This window comes from Lutra lutra, chromosome 2 (genome assembly GCF_902655055.1).
Source record: "Lutra lutra chromosome 2, mLutLut1.2, whole genome shotgun sequence".
Lineage (NCBI taxonomy): Eukaryota > Metazoa > Chordata > Mammalia > Carnivora > Mustelidae > Lutra > Lutra lutra.
The window spans coordinates 152,038,506-152,061,390 of NC_062279.1; the positions used below are offsets into that span (position 1 = coordinate 152,038,506).

At 35.3% G+C, this 22,885-nt stretch overlaps 1 protein-coding gene across 10 annotated transcripts in view; it reads left to right on the forward strand.

Annotated features, from left to right (window-relative positions):
- Nucleotides 1-22,885, forward strand: part of CPEB2 (cytoplasmic polyadenylation element binding protein 2) — a 77,901-nt gene that overhangs the window by 48,221 nt on the left and 6,795 nt on the right. For all 10 annotated transcript variants that reach the window (XM_047718906.1, XM_047718908.1, XM_047718904.1 and 7 more), the window contains 5 exons: nucleotides 11,529-11,699; nucleotides 12,863-12,952; nucleotides 17,557-17,675; nucleotides 17,951-18,065; nucleotides 20,752-20,933. In XM_047718906.1, coding sequence (XP_047574862.1) covers nucleotides 11,529-11,699; nucleotides 12,863-12,952; nucleotides 17,557-17,675; nucleotides 17,951-18,065; nucleotides 20,752-20,933 — 677 coding nt within the window. The remainder of the gene's footprint in view (nucleotides 1-11,528; nucleotides 11,700-12,862; nucleotides 12,953-17,556; nucleotides 17,676-17,950; nucleotides 18,066-20,751; nucleotides 20,934-22,885) is intronic.

Below are 22,885 nucleotides of genomic sequence, written 5' to 3' on the forward strand. Positions count from 1 at the left end.
CTCCCCCCGCGGTCTATCTTCCCGTCGCTTTGGATTCACTTCTCCGCCAGTCCTACCTTGCAGAAAGTGGTTGATTTTCTGTTTCTAGAGTTGCTGTTCTTCTTCTCTTCGATCTCCCGTTTGATTTGTAGGTGTTTGTTAATCTTTAGATAAGCTATCTAGCTGATCTCCCGCTACCTGAAGTAGTTTCAGCCTGCTACTTCTCCGCTACCTGAAGTAGTTTCAGCCTGCTACTTCTCCGCCATCTTCGTGTCTCCTGTATACCTTAATTTTCTTAATGTCAAGAACAACTTTGAATCAACCTGGCTCTAGATATTAATATATAAAATATACTTTAGGAATAGTCAAAATTGAATTATATTGGAAGTAATTAAGAAAGAGCAAATATTTCTTTCTCTGTTTTTCATTTGGGACCTTCCCCCAAGTCTTATGTATCTCTGTACCCTGGGAGCCATAAAAAGTTCTACTCCAGAGCTGCCTGGGGACCAGGATTAGGAAGAAGGAAGACTCATAAGGGGAGTTGACTTTAATATATGGAAAACTGTCTTCTGTATTTCTTGTCCAACAGTTCTTCCATTCTATTCTAAGAGTAAACACACTAATCTGGGGTTGGATTAAGGTGGGAGTGTGAAGGAAGGTATGAAATGTAATTTAAATTCTATCTCTACACTTCAAATATTTTTACATTGCAATCTATCCCTGTAGTAAAGGATTCAAGGGCTACTATGCTCCCAAAGGAATAAAAATATATAGGATATTTTAAGTAATAGAAATAGAGCCTATTTTAGTTGATAATCAGGGCTAAACATCACAATCCAATCTTTTCTAGCAGGTAATCCCAAAGCTTGAGTTAATAGATTGTATGGGGAATGAAATAGGAGAAATGATTTTAAAAGGGAATGAAATTATGGAAGTTCAATTAGAGAGTTGGGGTGTATTTATACTGTGTAGCCATTCAGATTTATGAACTGTAATAAACAAGGAATTATTAATAATACATTACACCATGTATTGCTTTAAAATTGACCCAGGATTTTCTGATTTCCTTAGATTGATTCAAATTTGTTTGACTCTAAGTCTTGTGAAGTAGTCAGAATAAGGGTATGACCCCTAAATATCACCACTATCAAATCCTTTTATGATGAAATCAAGGCTGAAATTCTTTATCTTTGATAAATACTTTGGATAACTGTCAGAGAGTGGGTAAAATCTCCAAAGCATGGGAAAAAAAAAAAAACAGCCAGAGTAATACTGTAAGACAGAGGTTAGCAAACTGGCCTACAGGCTAACTTCTAAACTATAAACAATGTTTTATTAGAACACAGAGATGCCCATTCACTTTTTGTCTGGTTGCTTTGGAGCTACAGTGATGGCAGAGTTTAGTAGTTACAGCAGTGTGGCCTACAAAGTCTAAAATATTTACTGTCTGTCCCTTTAGAGGAAAAATTTGCTTACCTCTCCTCCCTGAAGGGGTCAACTACCTGCTCTACACCTATACCCAGCCATATCAGTATCTTTAAAAAAAAAAAAAATTTCAGTGAACTTGTCAAATATATCTAGAAAGTAATTTACAGAGACATACTAGGCTATAATTGATTATTAAAATTAAATGTCTTATCATTCCTGTCTGCCTATTATTGGGGCAAAATATTTTTAGGTGGTAAGAGTACCTTATAGCTTCTTCCTCAGTTCTTTGGGAAAAGCGTGCCTTCTCAGTGATTCTGATTAAACAGGTGGTGCTTAAGAGAGTTCAGTGTTGGATCTGGCTCTATTTTTTTTAATAGGTTTTCTTTGATTCTTTCATACTAAATAAAAATCATGCCATCACATTGGTAGATTTTTCTGCCCCAATAGAGTGACTGCTAGGATCTTAGAAGATGGGAAGAATATTCATATTTGTCCTTAATTTATATAGTTTTTTTTTATTTTTAGAATAACAGTTTGTAAATGAAAGTACAGGATAACATATTGAGATCAAAGTCCTATGCTTAGATTCAAATTGTAAATTGCCTAACTTTGTATAAATGTTTTCCTTTCTAGCCTCCTCCTCTGGATGTGTGAGAAATTTTTTTAGTCTGAGCTTCCAAAATAAGGTCAAAATCAGAGAAGTCAGTATAGCTGTGATTTGGACAATTAACGTAGCCACCAAAGTAAAATTAGTAATTGCTTACAAACCCCCTCCGACTGCAGGCATGTGTGTAGTACATACCTGCCCAACACCAGGAAACCAGGTGCTGGGGCCAACCATCCTGTCACGCAAGCAGCCTGCTCATTGCCCCATCTTCAGTTTAGGAAGCTCATCATGTAACTTTTATTATTGGATGGAGTAAACATTTTTAATGGTAATATAGAAAAGTTTCAATTCTCTAATCCACTTTATTAAAATATTTTGAAATGAGTAACTTGAATCTTAATTGTCCATAACAAACGAGGCTCATATCGGTAAGCTGTATGGTAGTGGCTGTGTTTCTTACTCTAAGGATTTTGGTTACCTGATAAAAGAGCCCTGGTAACGTGGAAGCCATCTTAGACTCTTTCATTGTCAGTGATTGGGCAATCTTCATTTATTCTTTTTTTTTTTAATCTCCTTCATTGCTCATTCATCTCTTATTACTCCCTTTATAAGCTTTATTGTAACTATTTTACCTTTAAAATTTTTATTGTGCATTTTAGGTGACTAACTTACTATAAGATATTTTACTTGCATTTGTAAGTAGGGCTTTTGAGCACATAGTTAAGAATGTCTCCAGTTTTCTATATTTTACCTTGATATGGCCTTTGGAATGTTTCTGTACTTTTGCCTATAAAGAGTGTCCCCTCTTTTTTCTCCTCCACATTTTTCTATCTAAAACTATCACATACTTTGTAAATCTCTTAAAGAACTCCTAGTTAGAATCTTGCTCTCATCTTGGTTATACCTAATCTTGTATTATATTGTATTAATTTTCATGTTTATATAATGCATGTGTTATAAATATATGTATATTTACACGTACATATTGCAAGCAAATATGGATATATATACACTTTAAGTTAGAATAACTGAAGTAGGATTTCTGTATAACAGTTCATTCTTGTTACGTTGTAGTATGGTCAAGAATTTTGAGTCAAGGATGTAAGGGCAATCTGGCTGCGACATCTGTCACCCCATTGGTCGCCAGGGTTGATTCGGCTGATCTGGCTGGCTAGGCGGGTGTCCCCTTCCTCCCTCACCACTCCATGTGCATCCCTCCCGAAGCTGTGTGCTCGGTCGAAGAGGACGACCTTCCCCGATAGAGGAGAGAGGACCGTTCTTCGGTCAAGGGTATACGAGTAGCTGTGCTCCCCTGCTAGAACCTCCAAACAAGCTCTCAAGAATTTTGAGTCAAGATTTTCTTAACAATAGCCAGAGAATATAAATGAGGTGTTTGATATCAAGATCAAGTGATGACTTTAAAAAACAGGAGGGAAAAAAAACCTTAACCCTTCAAACAGTGCAACTGTAATTATAGTTTAAAATTCTTTTTTGAATGTAGGGCTTGTTAATCAGCATCCATTGTTGCTGGTTTTAACAGCATGGAAATCTCACCTTTAAGATTATTTATCTAGAGAAAAAAAAACACTTCAGAACAACCATATCCAGTTCTTCTTTTAAAAGAAGGAAACATTTGAAAAATTGTTTTTAAATACTAACAGATTTCAGTCTCAAAGGGAAATTGTAAGATGTAAGATTGTATAGAAGAGTAATTACTATCAGTAGTTATTTATTTTTTATTAGTGAATGGAATCATTATGTAGATAATACCACAATTTGTCCCTTTCCCAAATATGGACAGACATTTGGGTTGACTCCATTTGGAACCTGTTATAAATAAAAACTACCATAAACATTTTATTCCCTTTTTCTTTTCTGTGTGTGTGTGTGTGTGTGTGTGTATGTACATAAGCAGTCATTTCTCTTAGATGTATAGCTAAGAGTGGGATTGCTAGTTAATGGAGTGCATGTATGTTTAACTTTATTAGAAATTACCAACTAGTTTGCCAGTTTTATATTCAAATCGAGTATAAAACTGACTTTGTATTGTTAAGCTTTTTTATTTTACCCATCCTGATAGGCATAAAAGTGACATTTCATTATTGTTCTAATTTCATCTTCCTGATAACTAAGGATGATGTTGAGCACCTTTTCATATGCTTATACCCCATCCATTATATTCTTTCAGTACAAGTCTTCTGTCCATTTTTAATTCAGTACAAGTCTTTTGTCCATTTCATTTAAGAGAGTTCTTTATATTTTGTCCTACTTTCTAGGAGTTGCTTGCTTTTCACTTTACTCTCTTTTGATAAGCAGCTAAGAATTTAATTCTGATGGAAGTCCTGTTGTTTACTTTTTTCATTAGTGTCTATCTGCCTATCCCCAAACATCATGAAGAAATTCTAGCAACTTTGTTGTTTTATCTTTCACATTTAAGTCTTAAATGTGAGAGTAGGGATCAAGGTTCCTTTTTATCCACCCCCCCAGCTGGATTTCCATTGGTCCATCCCTTTCCACAGTGAACTGCGCTTATAACCTTGGAAAACATTAAGTGATTGTAAATTTGTGGGTCTCTTCCTGGACTCTTATTTTGTTTCAGTTAGGTATTTGTGTATTTTAACATCAGTGTTACATTCTTAATAATCATAGCTAACTGATAAGTCTAGAAATCTGGTTGTATAATTCTGACTTTATTCTTTTATATGATTTTTTAAAACTGAATCCTTTGATTTATCATACATTTCAGAATTTCCTTAAAATTTTTAGAAGACAAAATGTGCTTGGATTTTGAATGATTTGTATTAAATTCATAGTTAATTTGGAGAGAATGTACATCTCCCATGTTGATTCTTCTCTATTTAGTCTTGTAGAATTTCTCAGCAAGTTTTTGTTTTCAGTGTAAAGATCTTGCATCTCTCTTGTTTAATTCATTCCTAGGATTTGATGAGTTTTGATGACATAGTGAATGGCATTATTTTAAACTTTTTCCCAGTTAGTACTATCATCTAGAAATAAGTTGATTTTTGTAAGTTGACTTTGTATTTGTCCCCTAGTTAAATGCACTTATTTCTAGTAGTTTGAGTCTTTTGAATTTTTCATATAAAATCATGTTCTTAGCAGAGACAGTTTTATTTTTTCCTTGTGAGTATTTGACACTTGGTTTTTCTCATCTTACTATACTAGTTCTACCTCCAGTATAATTTGAATAGAAATAGTGAACATTCTTCCAAACTTCAGGGGGAAAGCATTTTGATAGTTTATCATTAAAAACTATCTGTGTTTTTAATGCTCTTTATCAGATTGTGGAAATTCTTGCCTATTTCTAGTATGCTTAGCATTTTTAATCATGAATAGCTGTTGAACTTTATCAGATGCATTTCCAACATCCGTGGAAATGATTGTGTGATAATTCCGTTTCCGTTTCTTAATGTGAATTACAGTAACTTATTTTCTTTTTTTGCTTATATTTTTACATCAAGTGCAAGCCAGCAAAGCATAATTTTAATCTTATATCAGTATATTTTTATTTATATATTTTTCCATTTATTTGTTTATTTAGTAAGCTCTACATCGAACGTTGGGCTCAAGTTCCCAACACCAAGATGACGAGTGGCACGCTTTACTGACCCAATCAATCTTATATTGCTGGGGTTGAACTCCATTCAATCATGATGTGTTTTCCATTTGTGTGTATTTCTAGATTCAATATGTCAGGATTTTCTTTAGGATTTCTGCCTCCTATGTTCCTAAGGGATGTTGATAGTATTCTTTTCTTGTAATGTTCTTGCAAAACTAGTTAGGAAGTGTAGCATTTTATGTATATAGGCTCTGTATTGGTTGATGTCCCTTTTTCCATACTTAGTATTGGTAAATTGAGTTTTCTTTTTTTTTTTTCTTGATAAACTTTGCTTAGAGGTATGTCAATTTTATAAGTTTTTGAAGAGCCATTTTTGGCTTTGTTGATTTGCTTTCATCTTAGTCTGTATTTTATATGTCATTGATTATAGTTTTTTATTTCCTTCATCCTACTCTCTTTGTATTTAATTTGCTATTCTTTTCCTATCTTTTTGTGGCAAAAACTAGGATTATCTAAGCATTTGTTCTTTTCTAATATGCATTTAAAACTATAGCTTTTTCTCTAAGTAAGGAAGTTTTCCTCTAAGTATATAGCTTTTGCTACCTCCCACAAATTCTGTACTGTTTTCATTATCATTCTGCTTCAGTCTTTTGAAGTATAAAAACCTGAAAATACATCCTTAGTTTCAGTGCAAAAAAAAAAGAGAAAGGTACTTTAATTTTGGTTGAAAACTGTTGTATTTTAGTCCATACAATCTTATAATCAAATTTTATTTCTCCCCATGTATATAACTTTACCTTTATTGCCAGTCATTTTTAGGCACTAAATATTTGGTGTATTATTCTTACAAAGCATGTTTAAACTGTACTACACATGAAAGATGTCATTATTTAGTGGTTCTCCTTTTATAGTCATATTAATTTAGGTTATAGGGAAAGATAATTGGCAAGATAAAAAGTAATATTTTTATTGATATATACTCAGTTAACTTCTCTTTTAAATACTACTCAATTCCATAGTTTTTATGGCTTCTCAAAAGTGGTCATGAAAAAAAATTTTTTAAAGATTTTATTTATGTATTTATCCAAGAGAGCAAGGGTGAGCGACAGGAGAGCAGGAGGAGGGAGAAGCAGGCTCCCCACTGAGCAAGGAGCCTGATGTGGGACTCAATGCCAGGGTCCTAGGATCATGACCTGAGCTGAAGGCAGATTCTTAACTGTGAGCCACCCAAGCACCCTGCAAAAACTTTCTTTAAGATTTTTATTTATTTATTTATTTGACAGAGAGTTAGAGAGCATAAGCAGGGGGAATGTCCGAGGGAGAGGAAGAAGCAGGCTCTCCACTGAGCAGGGAGCCAGATGCTGGGCTGGATCCCAGGACTTGGGGATCATGACCTGAGACAAAGGTAGATGCTTAACCAACTGAGCCACCTAGGTGCCCCTAGTAATGAAAATTCTTGTTAGAATGTCCAGAGTATGATGTTTCTTAGACTTTGCATTACACATCCTTTGTTCGGTTGAGCTTTGGTTACTAGATTTTAGATATACAGTATAGATTTTTGATAGTTATTTTATTAACTATAATTTATTATAGTTAAAACTACTATAGTTAGTGATATAGAATTGTTAAAATGTAGTTATATTATGAATATGCTTATAGTGTCATAGTTAACACAAAAAGTTTAAACCAAGATGCCCTTCAATGGTCAAATGGATAAGGAAGATGTGGTCCATATACACTATGGAGTATTATGCCTCCATCAGAAAGGATGAATACCCAACTTTTGTAGCAACATGGACAGGACTGGAAGAGATTATGCTGAGTGAAATAAGTCAAGCAGAGAGAGTCAATTATCATATGGTTTCACTTATTTGTGGAGCATAACAAATAGCATGGAGGACAAGGGGAGTTAGAGAGGAGAAGGGAGTTGAGGGAAATTGGAAGGGGAGGTGAACCATGAGAGACTATGGACTCTGAAAAACAATCTGAGGGTTTTGAAGGGGCGGGGGGTGGGAGGTTGGGGGAACCAGGTGGTGGGTATTGAAGGGAGCACAGATTGCGTGGAGCACTGGGTGTGGTGCGAAAACAATGAATACTGAAAATAAATTTAAAAAATTAAAAAAAAAAGTTTAAACCTTTTTGGGTCACCTCTCTTATGTAGTGATTTCCTTTGTCATTGCATTTAGTATTTCTATTTAGACCCTAAATATTTATGATCTATAATTTTGCTCAAGATAAAAGTCTGTTAGAAAGACTGTTTATTATATTCATGGAATTGCTAAATTCACATGTGTGTTAGGGCACTTGAAAGTGAAATAATTTCAAATGTATTGACATGTCTGAAATAAGTATAAAATTTGGATTTGTAATTTTTCTGTTAAAAACTAGCTAATGTGCATGTTTTCTGCCTCATCTTATTCCTTTTAATATACAGAATTATTAAAGTCCAACTTTAGAAGTTGAACCACTTATACACAATATTATTTGTAATGGATCTTGATAAGGTTTATTTTGTTAAATAGTTAGATAAAATACTTTTGAAGGGCTTTCTTTCTGTTAATCACACTACTGTTGATTTTTGTTTTACATTGGTCCTTATTTCTGATAGCAGTGAACATGGACATCTTTCAGAACATCTTATTTAAATTGAATTTGAATCTGTATAATAATTCCTTATTCCTATACAAATAGGATCTTCCTCCCTGTTTTTGGTGCTAAAAACTTTAAATTCTTACTGCCAGTGTCCAGCTACCTACAGTTCACAAGCATATAACACCCTTCCTTGACATCCCAACCCCCAGTTTTCTTCTGCAGGCCATCACATTTCACACTGTCACTTGTATCATTATGTGTCATATTTTTTTAAGATGATGTATTGATGACATTTTCATGTTGAATAGGCACATGCTATAGATTCTATGCATTGTCTCCTCATCCAAAAAAAAAAAAAAAAAAACAACCTTTCATTCCATCTTGAAAGAAGAGCAATTTCTCTGCATCCTTATTTTCTCTTTTACGTTTTCTAAGAAACTTCTAAAGAGTCATCTTTTGGTGTATTTATAAAACTCTACATGTAGCATGAATCCCATCCAACTTTCCTAAAATTGCTTACTTTCAAAGATCGTGCATGTCCTTGAACATGTTTTTAAAATGATTACCTTAACATCTCACACTGTTACTGCATGGCTCCTTTTTTTTTTTTTCTTTTATTATATTTTGCTTTGGCACTGTGTTGGCAATAATATTTTGGCTTCTCTTATTCTTTTCTTACCACTCCTTTCTTGAGCTCCTTGAATGTTCCATTACTTCCTTGAAAGTTTATCAAGGAGCTACCACATCACTTCTCTCTGGAGTTGTCTTCAGTGATATTACAGAGAACCTTCAAATATCATTTCTATAAAGTTGACTCTCAGAAATGTGGCTTATTACCTTCACTCAATTTGCAACCTCCTCCCTTACATTTAATTCTGTACATCCTCTCAGCCTATGCAGCTTTACATACCTACCCTTCCTTTTTTTTTTTTCTTTCAAGCTTTTATATAAATTCCAGTTTTTTAACATACAGTATAAGATTGGTTTCAGGTGTAAAATTTAGTGATTCATCACTTAAATACAACACCTGGTGCTCATCATTACAGGTGCCCTCCTTAATCCCCACTTATTTCACCATCCCCCTGCCCACCTCTCTTCCATCAACTTTCACTTTGTTCTGAATAGTAAAGAGTCTATTTCCTGGTTTGCCTTTCTTCCTCCCCTGCCCCGGTTCATCTGTTTTGTTTCTTAAATTCCACATAGGAGTGAAGTCATATGGTATTTGTCTTTGTCTGACTAACTTCATTTAGCATAATACTCTCTAGCTTGATCCACATCATTGCAAATGGCAAGATTTCATTCTTCATGATGGCTGAATAATATTCCATTGTACGTAGATAATACAGCATCTTTATCCATTCATCAGTTGATGAACATTCGGGCTTTTTCCATGATTTGGCTATTATGGATAATTCTGTAAACATCGGGATGCATGTATCCCTTTGAATCAGTGTTTTTGTATCCTTTTGGCAAATACCCAGTACTGTAATTACTGGCTCATAGGGTAGTTTTATTTTTAAATTTTTTTTTAACTTTTTGAGGATCCTCCATACTGTTTTCCAGAGTGGCTGCACCCTTTTGCATTCCTACCAACAGTGTAAGAGGGTTCCCCTTTCTCTGCATCCTTGCTGACACCTGTCCTTTCTTGAGTTGTTAATTTTAGCCTTTCTGACTATGTGAGGTGATAATCTATTGTAGTTTTGATTTGCATTTCCCTGACAAGTGATGATAAGTAACTTTTCATTTGTCTGTTAGCCAGCTGTGTGTCTTCTTTGGAAAAATATCTGTTTGGGTGCCCTGCCAATTTTTTAACTGGATTGGTTTTTGTGTGTTCAGTTTTATAAGTTCTTTACATATTTTGGATACTAACCCTTTATCAGAATGTCAGTGTCATTTGCAAATGTCCTCTCCCATTCCAAAGGTATGGGAGTTATATTTCTTGTTTTGTTGATTGCTTCCTTCCATATCTACCCTTTTGTATACTATTTTTTGGTCTTTACTGTCCTTACATTTAGTTAATGGTTCTTATCATTCATGTTCTAATTCTTTTAGTTCCTCCTTTCCAGTTTTCTCTTTTGTTTCCCAGATATCTATCTACTCTTTACTGCTATAGTTATCTCCCCGTCCATCCTTCCTGATCTGCTCATTTCTTATCACTTTAACCCCATTTGCTATAAGTCTTCCCAAAGCACCAGTAAAATTATCTTGCTTGAGCCCCTGAATCCAGTTTTTTGTTTTAACCATACACTAAATAAAACATCCCCTTTAGCCTGGCATTCAAAGCTAAGCATTTTGACTAGCCTCAAAGCTGTTTAATTACTTGTACTCTCCTTATTTCCAACATGTAGTAGTCAATTTTGACTACTCCCTATTTCTTAAATTCATATTTTCCTCTTTTCTCTTATGTTTCTCCTTCTACTTGGAAAATGTACTCAAAACCATGTTCTAATAAATATTTTTATTTGGAAATATCTTACCCTCTCTAATGCACTGGGTAAATGCCACTAGCTTTCCCTTTTTACCACAATTGCCATTCAGTCTCACTTGGGAATTTAAGAAATTACCTGTTTATTAGCCAGCCTACTCCCTTCCTCCAACAAACTTCCTCTGAAGTATTTTAAAGCTTACTTAGGGATATGTGCCATAGTTATATGTATAGATCTTATCTTTTCTAAATGTACATTCTCTGAGATCAGGGAACTATATTTTATTAGGTAATTTTATTTTTTTGATCCCCATGGAGTGTAGCATGAGGATTGCTGCAGAGAATTATATAGGATGTGCCCTGGACAAAGGGTTGCACCCTTGAAGGGTGAGCTCAGATGGGGACAAAGTCCTAGAGGGGGATGCCTTTTTCTGTTTTGCACATTTGAAGACACCCCATCTGCATGTGTAATCAATTAATTCAAAGCCTTATATGCAACCTTTGTCCTTACTTAACTGTGGTCTGCAAGTGGCTTTTTATTATGTGCTTTTATCTATTTAGTCTGTGCCATTTCCCTTTTGCCACCAATTTCTCAAAGGTTTCTCCTGTTACACATCCAGTTTATACTGTCCCCATACATCAGATTCTTACTGCTTTCCATAAAACATTGAAATGAACCAGTGTTTGTTTGCAGTATAATTGTTGTCATATGACTACATTTATTTCTAAGTCATTCTTCAGACTGCTTCTCTTTTGAATCCCAGTAATTAAAAGCTTAAACTATCTGAATTTCCCTTATTTTTTTAATGCCTGTGTCACCTTCATGTTTTAAACCTTTGAATTTGTCATTGCTGTTTTAATGCCCAGCTTTATTTATCATTATACCTGAGATTCAAGTTATATTTGTTCTTATATTTTAGGTCGTTCTTCCCTCTTTCCCATAGATGATGGTCTGCTTGATGATGGTCATAATGATCAAGTTGGTGTTTTAAATTCACCCACATGTTACTCAGCTCATCAAAATGGAGAACGAATAGAACGCTTCTCTCGAAAAGTTTTTGTTGGTGGTCTTCCTCCAGATATTGATGAAGGTAGGGTGATAATTTGAACTTAAAACAAAACAAACAAACAAAAAAACCCTAAAATATAATGTGAATGGGGTTATGGATTTTTTACCTTGAGATTTTCAGTCAGGATGGATATCCATCTCTGTCTGAATATTTTGTCACCTTTTGAAATATGAAATAGGTAATTAAACAGTTAAAAAAATTTTTCTTTATATGTTAAAATGCATATCGTTATTGTATTTTTTTGTAAATAAGATTATCATACAGAAAGTTTTTCTAATAAAACTTAAAATCTTTCATATTACCATAATACACAAAATAAAATGCCTGCAGTGCATGACAGAAGCTTAATTTCCTTGAGGATAAATAGGCTGTTAGAAATAGGTAAGAAAGAGGTAATAAATCCCAAAAGGGTAATGGAAACAGAACATAAACAGGAAATTCAAGTTATCTAAAAGCTGAACAGATGTAAAAATCATCATTTGTAATAATAACAAAAGAAAATAATTCAAGGTAAAGATTAAAAATACGAAACTGCCCAATGTTTGTACAGTTGTGGGAAGTCTGCCACTCTTATTCACAACTAAGAGGATTTTGCTACACTTTGAGAAATTTTTAAATTACTCAAATATCCAGAAACCTGTCCTAAGTGTTAGTTTAATAAGGTTTTCATACAAGGAAATAACCTAGAGCATATCATTGTATTTGACCTGTATTTGTTTCAGTGAAGTTACCTGGTATGTGTCAGACCTTAATGAGTATGATAATTCTTCATGTCTTGTTCTAACAGATCTGTTCTTTCCCTATGAGATTTTACTTATCAAGCAGTAATCGTCTCTCTATTTAACTTGAGATAATGTTTGCATGTTTTTAAAGCCAGTAACATTTATGATTTGGTATACTATCAGTCCTTTAGTATCTACACAACGTTAGATAACATTTTAAAACTCACACTGAATTGATTGCTCTGGTCAGCGTGCTACTTAAATTTATTAATTTCTTTTGGCTAAAATATCTGTTTCATATATTCTGTCAGTAAGGATATTATTAGACGTGTTTTCGGTTTTCATGTTTATCTTAGAGTACTTGGTACTTTTAAATATTAAATCTTTAACTAATAAAATATGGGTTTTTTTTAATGAACTCTTAAAACTAATTCCTAATGTGTATTATTGTACTTTTTTAAGATGAAATAACTGCTAGCTTCAGAAGATTTGGGCCTTTGGTAGTAGATTGGCCTCATAAAGCAGAAAGCAAGTCCTATTTTCCACCAAAAGGTAAGAGTTTTTATTGTTAATATTTTCTAGGGAATCAGTTTTATGAGAGCAAATAAGACAATACCAATTACTTTGTGTTTTCTTTTCTTTTAGAATTGCATATCATCACACCTTTGTATAAAAACTAATAGAGTAATTTGTGAAGGCTGGTAACATGTGTCAAGTGACAAGAATGGATCTGAGGGCTATCATAGTTTCACTTTAACCCAGTCAGGAGCCATTAGACACTAGCTGTGCTTTCTCTATAATGGCTTAATAGTGATTTCAAACACTCAAATCAATGAATGTTTTGAGGTTTTGTTTTCTATTTGAAGCGTCCTTCTAAGTAACTTGGGTACCGACATGTAAAAAAAGTGTCCCTCTATGCAATGAATTTAAGACCTGTTTGAAGTGAGAGAAAAATATAAATGCATGAATAGTATAAATATTTCCAGATTTACATAAGTGTTCCAAACAATAACAGATAACAACAGAGCAATATTTACTTTGTGGGTGAATTTAGCTAAAGGAGAAAGTGACTGGTCAAAACCCCATTATATAGAGAGATCAGATGTGAAGAAGATACCTAGTGGTGCTAGTAACTCACTGCTAGGATACCCACTATGGCTTGTTACCATATCACAAGAATAACAAATCACTATCATTCATCTGACCAAAAGCAAGGCCACCATTAGTAGGGAGAGGAGGTAAGTTCCCCTTGCCCACAATGAGCAGGGGAGGTGAGTGGAGAGAATTAAACGTGAATCCAGTCAGGTTGCTAATGGCAGATTCTCTGAAGGGAATAAAAAGGAGGAGATTGAAAAACTAAAGCTTTTCTTTGAACATCATTGAAATAAAATTTTAGAAAAACAAAAACCCTGTTATTCTCATGGCTGAGCAAATTTTCAAACCTGGAAAAAAGACTCCAATAGATCTATTAAATGGTCTGATTTGGGCTCTGGGAAAGGAAAACATGTTAGAATAGTTATTGGTATACAAAAACTAATTAAAGATTTCTGATAATGAATTATATGGGATATCTCACTTATTTGTCACTGAGAATTCTAGTACCTCCATTACTAGTTTATGTAGAATTCAGAGAAATGGAATAACCCAGTGGTTTCTGTTTTATACCTTTAGATCTTAGATTTATGGACTCAATAACATCTTTTGAGCAGGGATTCTGAATCCCAGATCTCTATGAAAGTCTGATTAAAGCTATGGACCTTTCTTCATGTACTCTAAATTTTCACCCAGATTTGGAGTTTACTGGTCTTAGACGTCCTGATATTTAGTTTAGAGAGAAAATAAGCTCCATATAGATGTAGACATTCATTTGTTCATCTGAGTTTTAATCTGTTGTTGAGCTTTAATTTGTTGCTGAGTTTTAAACTGAGTTTTAATCTGTTGTCTATTGCTTCACTCTGTTAGCCTCTTGTAAAGTTTTTGAATATTCAGTAAAAATGTCAGTTAGTTTCTAATATTCCTGCCTAAGTTACCAGTATCCTGGTCCACTTCAGGAATGTGACTAGTCTGTCCATACCTCTGCCTCTCTCCAGTTGTTCTCCCACAGTAAAGCCAGAGTAATCTCTCTGAAAACTCATCTGATACTGCTATCTCTTGACCATCTGCTTAAAACCCTTCAATGGTTTCTTTCAGTTAGATTAAAGGTAAAAATGGGTTTGCCTTGCCCAACCTCCCCACCTCTCTGGTTTCTTCTGCCCCTATTACTTCTTGTTCACTTCTGGTTTCAAAAACTGGCTTTGCTTTCTCCTGCCTTAGGGCTCTTATGTATGGTATTCTCACTCACCCTAAGGCCCTTTTGATGTGTCTTCATCCACATACCCTCATTTGTCTCAGTTCAAACATTGGTTGCTCACAGGATACTTTCAGGATGCCCCTAATGGTTCACATACTCCTATTGTAGGTTCTCCTGGCACTGTTCCATTCTCTCATAACCCTTGTCACAGCTACAATGTTACATTTTTACAACTCTATAAATCCATGATGATTTTGCTAAAATCCAATTCTTCCCATAGTTTGTAATACTCTGCATTTACTCATCTTGGTACTCTTGGTAATGCACAGAATAATAACTGACTAACACATGATAAAAACACCTATAAATACTATAGAATAGAAGCTCCTTCTACCTGAAGTAGGTGGGGAAGGTTCACTGAGAAGTTCTGAATGAAATCTGAAGGTATTGTGTAATCCAGATAGACGTAAAGGAGTCAAACAGAGTTCCAGGGAGGAACTGAAATACAGTTTTAGAAAGGAATGAGAATTGGTTTGTGTGGAGACAGGTATACATTTTTTGCCTGAGCTTCTTGTTCATGTAACAGGATGATGGACTCTAAGCCTAGAAAGATGTGTTGGCACAAATTTAATCAAACAGAATAGTTGCTGTCTTTGTTGCTGTTGTTGCCATTGTTGTTGTCATTGTGGTTTTTGTGGTGATGGTTAGTTTATTTTCTCAAACTGAAAACAAAGCAAAAAGACCTGAATAAAGCGGCACTGGCAAATCGTAGTTTGGGGTACAATCATAGTTAATTGTCATTGCCAAAGACCAATGTTTCCAAACCTTGTCCTTTTAAGCAGTTTTGACATTGTTGTAATTCATCTTCCATGGTTTGGAAACACTGGTGCAGAAAGCATCCAGTTAGTAGAAGCTGCCTTGTAATTAAGACAGCGACATGAGCCCTTGGAGATGGAGCCACATGTGTACATATGTTTCTTTTACAGTGAATGAGGTTCACCCTATGTGTGTATTAGTTTGCTGTACAGTATGTTTTTGGTAAGAGTATTTTAATATTTAATGGTTTGCTTAGCTAAATCATAATTTACCTGCCATGTTGCTTTAATTAGTTTTGTGATACAAACATTTCTTACCTAATAATCACACAAATCATTAAGTAATAGTAGGAATATTGAATGTAGAGGTGCCTGGGTGGCTCAATTGGTTAAGCGTCTGCCTTCGCCTCAGGTCATGATCTCAGGATCCTGGGATGCAAGCCCTATGTCGGGCTCCCTGCTCAGTGGGAGCCTGCTTATCCCTCCTACCACCCTCCTCCTCATGCTTTCTCTCTCTCTCTTTCTCTTAGAATCTTAAAAAAAAAGTATTGAATGTAAAGTATCACTTTAAAACTAACCAAAATTAAAACATTAATATCAAAAATTAATATCACAAATAACATTAAATATACTGAATTTAAAATATTTTGTAAATTGGTCTTATATCCTCTCAGTTATTACAAAAGAGTTACAACTCGCAAATCTTGAACTTTTGTCAAAAATTAAAGCCTTCACTTAAAACCAGTTTTCATTTTTTTATTTTTTCAAGCATATTTAAATTATTTCTAGCAGTTGGAAATGTCTGCAATGTGTTTTTTTAATCTTGCATAATCATACCTTAGAAAGTTTCTGTTGCATAGGTTGATTTGATGGCTTATTTATGCAATCAGGAATTATAATTTTAAAATGAAGCACTTTTGTGTCACATCAGACCTTTGTGGCAATTACAGCCATTGTTGGCAATAAAGCTATGTGTTTTGATTTTTGTATAAAACATGATCTCACATTTACCATTGTCTAATGGAATAGATAGATGTGCATGGCCTGCTTGATGACTTCTTCATATTAGAACCAGATTACAGTTCTCTAGGTTTGTTTGCATAGAAATCTCATCAAAGAAAGGGGTGTTTTTTTGGTCAGTTAATTATCAGCTTCTAGGAATAATCATGTAATGGTGAACTTCCAGTATAAATTTTGATACCTTCTTTTTATACTGAAGTCTGTTCTGCTTGAAGAATGATAATCCATTATCACAAAGAGAGGAGGAAGGGCATATCTCCCAAAGGTACAGGCATCTAATAAGCAAGAAGAGCTTGGGTCCAAAGTCCAAACATAGTCTCCAGACTACTTGAAAGGAAGTGTTCCACAGTTTATCCCAGTAGAGAGTTTGATTTTAAGGTCCTGACCCATGCTAGAGGACCCATTTTGCTCCAGCCTCCTTAAGGTAGTTTTCTTAGTACAATTTTGAAGTTGATATGCTGACTGTGGTTATTTCCCCTTCCTTATGGAAATTCTTGGGCCTTTCCAAGTGTGCTCTAGCCCAAACTGTGCACCAGAACATGTCTTACCCTGAGGGCCTCTTTAGAAACTTTCTAATATAATCGAGAGGTATTCCTGCCAAGTTCTTGAAGAAGACAGTATCTTGGGAGACCTTGGGGGCTCTCCTGGGTTTGAAATTACTCCACCAACTGCTTGCTCATGTGACTGACTTGGGGCAAGTCATTAACTGCTGGATACCTCAGGTTTTTCTTCTATAAAATGGGAATAATGCCTTAGAGACTTGCTGTGGAAATCAAGAAATAATTTATGTAAAGCTTTTAGCACAGCACTGGATAGAAAGCACTCTATATAAGATAGCTGAATAATGAGTATCTGTTTTTGTATGTATTCCATAGGATATTGTGCTCTCCTATAGAAAGTCTAATAATTCTGGTTCTCTCTGATAGTTTTTTTTTTTCTTTTGCAAAAGCATGTGTTTTCTAAATAGTATTGAAATTTGGGGTGAAATCACTTCCTTTGCAATATTGCCTCATTTTTAATGGTTATTACAGGCTATGCATTCCTTCTCTTTCAAGAAGAGAGCTCAGTTCAAGCACTAATTGATGCTTGTATTGAAGAAGATGGAAAACTCTATCTGTGTGTTTCCAGCCCCACCATTAAGGACAAACCAGTAAGTAAATACTATATGTGAACTTTAGGCTACAAATGCGAGTTTTCCAAAAACTGGTTTGAAGTAATTAATGATAAAAAAGTTAAAATACCATGTTAAGAGTTCAGTTTTTAAAAATCCTGATAACTTATACTATCTAGCTTAAAAAAATAATGTATTTTCAAATCCAGCTATACAAAATTTTGAAAAATAAAAGGACCACTGTTAACTGGCACAAAGTAGCATAAGCTGTCAAGAGAGTAAGACCAATTACAGTGATGTGATTTTCTTCCTAGGTTCAGATCCGTCCTTGGAACTTAAGTGATAGTGATTTTGTGATGGATGGTTCTCAGCCTTTGGATCCTCGAAAAACAATTTTTGTTGGGGGTGTTCCTAGACCATTAAGGGCTGGTAAGTAGAATGTTAACAAATTTTGCTTCTTAAAAAAAAATTAAATATGAATTAATTCAGTAAACTTTTCAGAGCTGTTATGTACATGGCACTATTGGGTGGGCAAAGGGCAGATTCTTTATGCTCCAAGAGTTGTTTGCTACAGAATTCTGAGAAGTATTCTACTTCTCTCAGTGGAGAAGTAGACACTCATCTATCAGTATGAATAATTAACTCCAAGCAGACTCTATAAGAAGGATCCAAATACTTCTGACTTCTAAAAAGAATTTTGGGTCTGTTTATTTTATGTTGGTTGATTCTGATATTTGAACAAGTACGTTTTGTTTTTTTTTAAATAGTGCTTTGATAAGTAATAAACTTCTGTTCATCAATAATGAGAAACCAGAGATTTACCAGAAATGTTATCCAGGAACATAATTACAGACCTGTATGCCCACTGTACAAGCATGCTTTATGATTCCCTGTGCCCTGTGAAGTGTGTTAGTGCCTTCCACCACTGAGAACATCCTTTTCTAGTCAGTATAGGACATACATTTTAAAAGAACCATTCACATGTGTAAATACTTACAGAATATAACTGCTACAAAGAAAGACTATAGAGAGTAGAAGAACATCATGGGAATGTGGTATAGTCTGATATTTAGAAATACTTGCATTTGAGCTGACACAGCAGAAGGAATAGAGTTGAGGTGGCAAGAGGGTTGTGAGGAGTGTGTTTTTAAACAAAGGGAAGAGCATATTCAAAGATCTTTAGTGGAGGGAAGCGGAGGGCATTGGAGGAACTGAAAGAAATCTAGAGTGGCTGGCTAGGGGTGTAAGAAGTGAGGAGAGAGACACAAAAAGGCATAGAAAAAGTGAATAGGGGTCAGACCATACAAATCTGTCTGATAAGCTAATTCAGTATTTATCCTCAGAGCAAGGGGAAACCAATGAAGAGTTTTAGATAACTGTAGCTAATGACATATTTTGGGGGCAGCTGGGTTGAGAGTAGATATGAGTAGACCATTTTAGGAGCCCATTCTTGCAGGGCAGGAGAAAGATAACATGAGCTTAGATTGGAGGTAGCAGTGGTGAGAGAGCAAAGTAAACACAATTGTCCCAAACAATTTATGAGGTAATCTCAAAGGCTGAATCTCAGCTTTCAGTCTTAAGCCACTATGTAGATAGTCACACCTTCTACTGTGATAAAGAACACTGGAGAAGAGAGATTGTGGTCTTGATTTTTTTTTTTTTTGAAGATTTTATTTATTTGACAGAGATCACGAGTAGGCAGAGAGGCAGGCAGAGAGAGAGAAGGAGAAGCAGGCTCCCCGCTGAACAGAGAGCCCGATGCGGGGCTCGATCCCAGGACTCTGGGATCATGACCTGAGCCGAAGGCAAGAGGCTTTAGCCCACTGAGCCACCCAGGCGCCCCTGGGGTCTTGATTTTGAAAGCAAGTTTGTGGTACCATTTTGAGCTCCTAAGTAAAAATTTTAGTTATGCCATTTATATCTGATATCTAAGAATTATTCTTGCTACTGTTTTGAAAATAAATTGAGGGGCCTTGCTGCTGTTTCGACAATAAATCAGAAGCAAAGAGTTAAGGCTATTGCCACGATCCAGATGAAAAATAATGAGAGTTTGGAACAGGATGTTAGGTGATGGAGGTGAGGAGATTGGATTTTAGATAGGTCTAGAAAATCAGGTTCATAGGATTGCATGTGTAGTGGGGAAAACAGAAAATAGAAAGGATTGAAGCCAAGAATCTTAGGAACTTTATCTTTTCTATTGCTTACCAGCTGAGTTAGCAAAAACTCATTGGAGCAGATTTAATGGGATGGTGGAAGATCAGGAGTGTCATTTCAAACTAGGTGGTGAAGGTCTATTAAATGTCAGTATGAGTTGTCCAGGACAACAACTCCAGTTAACCATCTCCTGGTGGTTGCATCGATGACTTCGGAGTCCAGAGAAGAGGCCGAGGCTGGAGACAGGAATTTAGGACATGAAAACAGATAGATGGTATTTAAAGCCATGACATGGGATAAAGTCACCATAGCCCACAAGTATAAAGAGAAATCCATGACTGAAACTTAGAGTACTCTGACATCAAAAAGTCAAGGAGTTGAAGAGGAACCAGCAAGGAAGACTAAGGAATTGTGAAGTCAGATGAAAATTAGTAGAAAAATGTGTCCTGAAAGCCAGATGCAGAAAGTAGACGTTAACTATGTTCCGTGCTGCTTCCAGGTAGATTGACCATTGTACTTGACAGTGGCATGAGCAGTTAGCATGGAGTCAAGGGATGAAAGAAAGTCTCGTTATAAAGGTTGAACAAGGAATGGGAAGAGAAGGATGAGGTAGTAGAAGAAAAAAAATTTAAGAATTTGGCTGTAAAGGAAGACTATAGAAATTAAGCAGTCACTGAGAGGGAGAAAAACAGAATTAAGAGTTTTGTTTTGGGTTTTGTTTTTTTTTTTTAAGATTGGGAATGATCCTGTGTAGAGGAAAAAACTGATGATAAAGGAGAGAAGAGAATTGCCAAGTAATTCTGTAGTGAGAGCAAATTGGGTCCAATATGCAGGTGAAAGGATTGGATTAAGAAAACAGTGTAAAACTATTTATCCTATTGACTTTCCCTTTTTAAAAAAGTTATTTAAAAACTGTTGATTTACTATGTTCTCTCACATTTGATGTGAATTTCTTTTCAAGTGGAACTTGCTATGATCATGGACCGGCTGTATGGTGGAGTTTGTTATGCAGGAATTGATACAGATCCTGAGCTAAAATACCCAAAAGGTGCTGGTCGAGTTGCTTTCTCCAATCAGCAGAGCTATATTGCTGCCATCAGTGCTCGGTTTGTTCAGCTTCAGCATGGGGATATTGATAAACGCGTAAGTTGCATATAGGGAAAGCATTTAACATCCTATAATAAGGTGCTGATCCAGAGCTTACTACCCTACCAAGTTGACAATATAATTCAAACACTTTATTTTTTTATGCATCTTTAAATCTTAGAGTTAAAGAGTATTATATCAAAATACCACTGAAATGTAAAATTATTGAACATACTTTGAACTTTTTTTAAACAATTTTATTTATTTATTTGTCAGAGAGAAAGGAGCAGGCAGAGGGAGAGGCAGTTTCCCCACTGAGCAAAGAGCCTAGTGGCGTTCCCCATACTTTGAACTTCAGATACAGTATACAAAATTTAAGTGTCATTGTAAAAGCACATCAGGTTGTGGGGTTTTTGGTTGTTGTTGTTTTTTTAAAAACCCACCAATAAGGTCTTAACACCCTTCTAACCATAGAGGCAGGGCTTGTTTAAAGAGTGTACCCTGGGTGTACCTGGTTGGCTCAGTCCTTTAAGTGTCTGCCTTTAGCTTAGGTCATGATCCCAGGGTCCTGGGATTGAGCCCCTCATCAGGCTCCCTGCTCAGCGGGAGCCTGTACCCTGGAGCCAGCATGCCCAGGATGCTGTGTCCACCACGTGCTCTGTAATCCTCAAGAAATTAACCCTCAGTATGCCTCTTTTTCCCCATTTATCAAATGGAAAGCAATAATAGTATCTTTTTCACAATTAGTTTGAGGATTAAATGAATTCTCATATGTAGAAGCATTTAAAGTTTGGTACCATTATTTAAGTGTTTTTATCTGTTATCATTAAATTTAAAATAAAAATACACTGTATTTTTCCCTAAGTATACAAAATGATAAATATACAAAAAAAATTAAACACACAAAATAATTATCCTAAACTTTAAAACATTTACTCTTTAGTTGCATTGTATAGGTAATAACAGTAAGAACTTTTTAGGAAGTCCTATGAATATTCGTTAACTAAAAGCCACCCCATTGAATAATTCCTAGTACTGATTACCATTGAAAATAGGTAAAAGGAGTGACCCAAATTCGGTTGTTCAATTGCAAATCTATTTCATACTAAAATTTGCTCATAGTGCATATATACAGCTATTTTAAAATAATCATGTTTGCATTATATTACAGATGAGATATGCTAAGAATTAGAGGTAATTTAACTTTTTGTATATCCAGATTAAAAGATAGAACTTGAGTATTTTTTTCCCCAGTGTAACAGTTTCTTGAAGTTTCTTCTCTGAGGCTGTCTGTATATATTAAAAGACTATTTTGGAGGCAGTGGAGCTGATTTAGGAGTATGGATTGACTAACTGTGGACTCTAAAAGTAGTCATCAGTTTAATTTCCAAGCTATCCCATATAGAAAACAAACCAAAAAAAGTACAGCATAGGTTCAGTTCATACAAGCAGAGTGATTTTTTTATATTGTTACTTAAACTGTTGCAACACACAGTCTCACCTTCTAAGTGGAAGGTGTCTGCTTTAATTACACCATGCAGGAAAATTTGTTGAACTGGAGTTCCTGTAATCCAGTGGTTTTCACCCTCAGCTGCAGAATAAAGTCACCTAGGAATTTAGAAAAATCTTGACGGCTGGGTTCCCCCATCCCCTGACCCCAGAGATTTTGTTATAATTGTTCAGGGGCAGCCGAAATTTGTAAAAATCCCAGGCGATTCTAATGTGCAGCCATGATTGAGACCATGTATCTAGTCTAACCCTGACTTTTGCAAAGAAGTGATCCAGTCAACCTAGGAGGTTACCTACATTGTATATAATTATAGCTTTTAGCTTGCAGGAGCACAGGGAAAACATCCTTGCAGTGTCCTGCCTCATTCTTGTTTCCAAATTGATAGTGAAGGACCAATTATTTGGGGGCAGAGTATGGATTCCTAAAGAGCAATTCAGATGCAGAGCAAGTGAATTGAGAAACACATGCATGCCTTCTTAAAAAGGCACTACAATGCCTG